The sequence below is a fragment of the Cynoglossus semilaevis genome, chromosome 4 (genome assembly GCF_000523025.1).
Source record: "Cynoglossus semilaevis isolate Cse_v1.0 chromosome 4, Cse_v1.0, whole genome shotgun sequence".
Classification (NCBI taxonomy): Eukaryota; Metazoa; Chordata; class Actinopteri; order Pleuronectiformes; family Cynoglossidae; genus Cynoglossus; species Cynoglossus semilaevis.
The window spans coordinates 19,692,575-19,699,250 of NC_024310.1; the positions used below are offsets into that span (position 1 = coordinate 19,692,575).

Genomic DNA, 6,676 nt, shown 5'->3' on the forward strand with positions numbered 1-6,676 from the left:
ATATATATATATATATATATACATACATACATACATACACACATGTATATATATATATATATACATACATACATACATACACACATGTATATATATATATATATACACACACATATGTAGACTGTTTTGTTTAACAAAAATGACTGGCAAGGTCTCCAGGTGCTGGCTGTACCCAATATAAAAGTTTTATATAAATATAGAAAAACCCAATGACCTACAGCCTCTAATGCAAAAATATGTGAAGTAGCTGCAATTTTTCTAATTTAAAACTGAATGTTTTTACTTGGTGCTTGTTTAGTTGCATCATCGAGAGAATGTGTGTGTGTGTGTGAGACTCACAGGAGTGCAGCTTAAACAGTAGCTTCACAGTGTAATCATAGAGGTGGCTGCAGTCCAGGATGACTTGGATGAGCGGTGCGAGACGACACTGACCCGCTGCCGTCACCGATACTGACCGAGACATGTCCAGAGAGCTGAATACTGGGAGACCACACACAAACATCAGATCAGTATGGCTCAGAAGCTGCCGTAGTACTAACTAAAGACAAAGTAAAGACAAATAGTGTGAGCAATAATAGTGTGAGCATGTGGTCTACATTAACTGTAGTCCTAAATGAACCAGCAAATACGGGCTCAAATATCCGTAGACAATTGAGGGCCATGCCTTGATGTCAACTAAAAACGCTTTGCCCGTCATGTAGCCTCTTAGGAAGCAGTCATTTCTGGACTATTGAGCGTACCTGAATATAAGCCGCACCTACTAAATTTAAAAAGAAAAAAAAAATTGTACCTATATAAAGGCTTCACGTATGTATCCATGTTGTACCATGGGGTATTTACACAGAAATATTTTTTTCACTTGTAATTAAATATAGGGATTTTCTGAACAGTGCCTGTAACACGGCTGGTTACACGTTAGCTCTTTCCTGCTTTTGCTCTCTCTCTCTTGCGTGCCCCCCCCACACACATATACACAGCCATACGCTACTAGTATAACTCACAGTATCCAGAAAAGTAAAGTAAACAGAAAAGTCATTGATCGCTAGCGTTATGAACTTCGTTAGCTCGCAAAAATCCATAAATTAGCCACATCATTGTTTAAGACACAGGGTGTCTGAAAAAAGTAGCGACTTATAGTCTGGAAATGACTGTAGTTCCAGGTGCTTAAATGCTAACATTCTACCAGAGATGGAGACTTTGCAACTCAGACTAGAGTCCGAGTCTAGTCTAGTCCGAGACTAGAGTCCGAGTCATATTTAAGTCGCATACACAGAGGAATTCTGCTCGGACGACTAGGCTCGTCTCTGACTCAGATTTTGGCACTCGTGAACAATAATTTTCTATTTTTTTGGCATATTAACTTGTATTAAGTTTGATGTTTTTGATACCGCAGACTGCATCAGAAAAGAAAGAGAAAACCTCATTTTCGAGTGTGTAACATGCTACATGCAATTTGCAAAGACTCAACAATGTTTGATCTCTGATCATCCAATCAAATTACTCAAATCGCGTAACCCTGGGCCAGCTAGAAGGCCTTGCTATTCCAGCGTGATTCGAACTCAAATCTGATTGATTAAAGAAACAATTTCCACTGCCATTCCGTTTACGCTCCCCATGCCAACACCACCGCCACGCCTTGAATGCCTTAGAGCTGATTTGGTTCAACTTGGCAACACATGAGGCTGAAATATAATTGGCGAAAAAAACTCTAGTAACAGCGCAAACAAATAAAAGTCGAGAGTTTGAAAAATAAGTCACTGATTTTGTCAGTGACTTATTTTTCCAATATCGAAGGCCTTGCTGGCTTTAACGGTATGCCACTGCTGCAGATGGGATGAACGAATGAAACGTAACACAGCATATTGTTCAATGCTGTAAATGTTTAGCAAGAGACTGGGTAAAAAAACGTATTGGTTGAAGGCGGTGTAAAATGAATATCTGATAATAATATTGCAAAAGAGGCCGTTATTTTTTTAAAATCTCACTCTCGTCTTTGCCATCGCCAGTTCGATCTGCTTGGAGCTACCATCAGCAGTGTGACCCCCTACCCTCTCCCCTCGCAAATAGGCTCACTTCTGCCAACTGACCAAAGTTGGCAGTGCTTGCATAAAATAGACAAATTGAAGGTGCGTAAAAACACCGTTACATTTAAAATGTAAAATATGTGTGTCCTGGGTTTTTTTGGTGGGGTGGCGGATGCGAAAAGCCTAGGCCACGGCCTAGCAGAAAAGGTTTAGGGAAAAATATGTGTGTCCTGGGGGGTGGCAGATGCGAAAAGCCTAGGTCACGGCCTAGCAGAAAAGGTTTAGGGAACCTCTGAACTAAGGTGTATTTGACAACCAACACACCACTTAGTTCTGCTTTTAAAAAAGTGGGGAAAAAAATAGGAGCGGCAACCTGAAACAGTAAGAGGATTGTCTGACTCCTCCATAATTACACCCAGTGTTACTCACACCATTACCACAGACAGACCCTGAGAGTGTATTGCACGAGGTGTGGTTTCCTGTCCACACACACACACAGGCTGACGTGATCCTTTTAAAATACTTCTGACAACACAGGAAGCTGGCATTAGCTAAGATTTGGAGTGACTTTTGAATTGTGGATGTTTTTTGCAAATTCAATCAGAATTAATGACTAACCCAGCTCAACCTGCACAATGCCCTATAGCAGGATTTTTTGGGCTGCTGTCTTTTTTTTTTGTACTAGAAAGTGTACAAGGAGGGGAGAAAATGGAGGGGAGAGCGGGAGATAATAGTGTTATCTGAAGACAGGTGTCAGGTGCGTCAGAAATGGAAAAGCAGACGTTTAAATCCATTCTTATTATTTATGAATAGAGGCACGCAGCTGTTTCAGTTTCTGGCTCCTTCTGACCCTGTGGTCACAGCAGTGTGGTCTATTTTTAGCTGTGCCTACACTTTAAGGATATTAACCTGAGATGACTCTCTCTTTCTCTCTTACTCTCTCACACACACACACAAAAATACAGTACAGTACAGCACTAGAAACAGTATCCAACTATGAAATGCCAGACAGACGCATTAGGACAAATACAACATAAAGTATAATAATCCATAACAGTTTTGTCACATCAGAATCACTCACCGCCCAGGAAGAGGTTGAGCTCACACTCCAGGTAGTCAAACATCTCTACTGTCAACTGGAAACTGGAAGTAGAGAAACAAGAAAAAGTGCCCTCGAGCAGCTATCAGTGTGAAAATAATGCACATGTAAATTTTTAATGGTTCAGGAGTAGCCAATACTGGTACACGAGCCTAGAGCGCCCTCTAGTGGCTGTCAGTGTGAAAATAACAAACATGTAAAATTTCAGGAGTAGCCAATATTGGTACATAAGCCTAGAGTGCCCTCTAGTGGCTGGCAGTGTGAAAATAACGAACATGTAAATTTTCAGTGGTACAGGAGCAGCCAATATTGGTACATAAGCCTAGAGTGCCCTCTAGTGGCTGGCCGGGTGGAAAAAACAAACATGTAAAAATTCAGGAGTAGCCAATATTGGTACAATAGCCTAGAGTGCCCTCTAGTGGCTGTCAGTGTGAAAATAAAGCACATGTAAATTTTTAATGGTTCAGGAGTAGCCAATACTGGTACACGAGCCTAGAGCGCCCTCTAGCGGCTGTCAGTGTGAAAATAACAAACATGTAAAATTTCAGGATTAGCCAATATTGGTACATAAGCCTAGAGCGCCCTCTAGTGGTTGTCAGTGTGAAAATAATGCACATGTAAATTTTTAATGGTTCAGGAGTAGCCAATACTGGTACACAGGCCTAGAGCGCCCTCTAGTGGCTGGCCGGGTGGAAAAAACAAACATGTAAAAATTCAGGAGTAGCCAATATTGGTACAATAGCCTAGAGTGCCCTCTAGTGGCTATCAGTGTGAAAATAATGCACATGTAAATTTTTAATGGTTCAGGAGTAGCCAATACTGGTACACGAGTCTAGAGCGCCCTCTAGCTGCTGTCAGTGTGAAAATAACGAACATGTACATTTTCAATGGTACAGGAGTAGCCAATACTGGTACACGAGCCTAGAGCGCCCTCTAGTGGCTGTCAGTGTGAAAAAAACAAACATGTAAAAATTCAGGAGTAGCCAATATTGGTACATAAGCCTAGAGTGCCCTCTAGTGGCTGTCAGTGTGAAAATAACAAACATGTAAAATTTCAGGAGTAGCCAATATTGGTACAATAGCCTAGAGTGCCCTCTAGTGGCTATCAGTGTGAAAATAATGCACATGTACATTTTCAATGGTACAGGAGTAGCCAATACTGGTACACGAGTCTAGAGCGCCCTCTAGCTGCTGTCAGTGTGAAAATAACAAACATGTAAAATTTCAGGAGTAGCCAATATTGGTACAATAGCCTAGAGTGCCCTCTAGCTAGTGGCCTCTCTGCGGACGGGAAACAAGCCCAGTACTCTGGCTAAAATGGTCCAGCAGCCTGAAAGCCCCTTAAAGTCAGACCTGGCCATCGACTGCCGCTATGCCATGCCTGTGGCCTGCGAGCCACATGTTTGATCTCAATGTTAAAGAAACCATGGGCCTGTTTTAATACAAATACAGCAGTCGATCTACTGATATGTGAGGGGGCAGCTCAAATGCATCTTGATTGGTGTTCAGGTTATGCATTGCAAAAAAAAAAAAAAACAACCTTAACATCCCATCAACATGTGGCAAAAAACTTCACAATTGTACGAAAAAAAAGACACGCTTACAAGTTGTTGACATCGTTTTCTCCTGCCTCGTCCAGCTCTCTGTTGGTCATCTGCAGATTGCCTGGAAAACGTGGGTTCTTAAAGGAAGAGGACAGAAGAACAATTTGAACTCAAATTATGACAATTAAGACACTGTTGACCTATCTCAATATTATTTTGAACACTTGATTGCAAGGTTACACCTTAACGCAAAGCAAAATCCTGGAAAAAAAAAAAAAAATCATCCAGGTTTTGTAAGACATTGATTGAATACAGGTCTACTATATACGTATATATAAGTTTTATGCATAGCTATGTTATAGTCATTCAAATAGATTACCATTTTAACATCCTACTTAACAGACTGTGTTTTAGAAATCAATATATTTTCAATCCTAAAGTGAGAGGTATCTTAAGAACAGAAAAGAGATATTGCATAGGGGTGAACACCCTTTGTGACTGACAACTGAACTGGCCAATATGATGCCTGGAGCAGGTAACGTTCACTGTGATTGTTTCATGAACAGATTACACTTGATTGTATAATCTCACAAAATTCCAGTCCAGAATTTAAAACCAAGGTTGATTAAAGAAGACATCAAATCCGTGACTGAGTGACCATAAAATCTAGAGTAATATAAATGCATACCTAATAAATCATGGGAAAAGAACAGTGAGATGTATCTTAATTTTTCCCATAGACTTTTATATACACAAACATAATTGTAAACAATGTAGTCATTCCCATTTTCACACGCCTCTTATTTTACAAATGAGATGAAAAGCAAAATATTCCTTTGATTTAGTCAATTAAAAAATTTGTGCTAAGACAGATTGGCGGAAACTGAGCTAAGCAAAGTTTTTGTAATTGACTATTTATTGTGTCATCAAGGAATTTGGTCAAATGTAATTTCCCAGCCTGAGGAAGTGGATCCATCCATCCATCCATCTATCCATCCTTCCATCCATCTATCCATCCTTCCTTCCATCCATCCATCCATCCATCTATCCATCCATCCATCCTTCCATCCATCCTTCCATCCATCCATCTATCTATCTATCCATCCTTCCATCCATCCATCCATCCATCTATCCATCCTTCCATCCATCTATCCATCCTTCCTTCCATCCATCCATCCATCCATCTATCCATCCATCTTTCTATTTATCTTAAGGAAGCTCTTATGAACTTATTTTCTTAAGGTAATACACAATAACAATTTAATCTGCCCAAAATCACTTAGTTAGTCAGTTTTTTTTTTTTTTGGTGATTTTGGCTGTTTCTGTTTGTGGCTTTCACGGCCGTAGTTGTTGTCATTCTCAGCCGCACAAGTTGTGCTGTTGCTGTGTTTTAATATTCCCAGCACATTTACAGAGGGTGAAGGTGTGTCAGAGACTCTGCTTCTGCAGAACCTCGACGTCTGTCAGACAGGGACGGATCAGCCATTATACAAGTCTGTCATTTTTGTTTTTCAAGGGCTCATCGCTGTCATGCAGCAAGAGCCAGAAAGGCTCAGTTCGGAGCTGAGCCAATATTTGGGGGTAAGCAATATAACCAAAATGTCTTCTCTATTCTTTCTTTCTTTAAGATGTCTTAAAATCTATACCTACTGCACACACTGCACACAAAATTAAATGTGACTTACTCAACCATTACTGTTAAAAGCCAGGCTTTTCAATAAGGCCGACAGCCCATGATCTGCCCTACACACTCCTGCCCCCACCAACCAACAGAGTCATGCTGGCACTAAAAAGAGAGTCTGAGGCAGATAATGAGTGATGAGGGAGTCTGGTGCTGCGTTTTATAGGCCAAGTTGACTTACTTTGATGTGAAACTCCATTTTGGTGATGAGCAGTTTGAGGTAGATGCTGCACAACTTTCCATAGCCTTCGCTCAGGTGACCCTGAGGATGAGAGAGATGTTAACTCAAGAAGGGGGAAATGTGATTAAAGTTCGGGCAAAAAAAAAA

At 40.6% G+C, this 6,676-nt stretch overlaps 1 protein-coding gene across 1 annotated transcript in view; it reads right to left on the reverse strand.

The window, feature by feature from the left end:
• Positions 1-6,676, reverse strand: part of hip1 (huntingtin interacting protein 1) — a 48,831-nt gene that overhangs the window by 19,182 nt on the left and 22,973 nt on the right. The window contains 4 exon segments of the mRNA XM_025054938.1: positions 271-480; positions 3,106-3,167; positions 4,728-4,804; positions 6,530-6,610. Coding sequence (XP_024910706.1) covers positions 271-480; positions 3,106-3,167; positions 4,728-4,804; positions 6,530-6,610 — 430 coding nt within the window.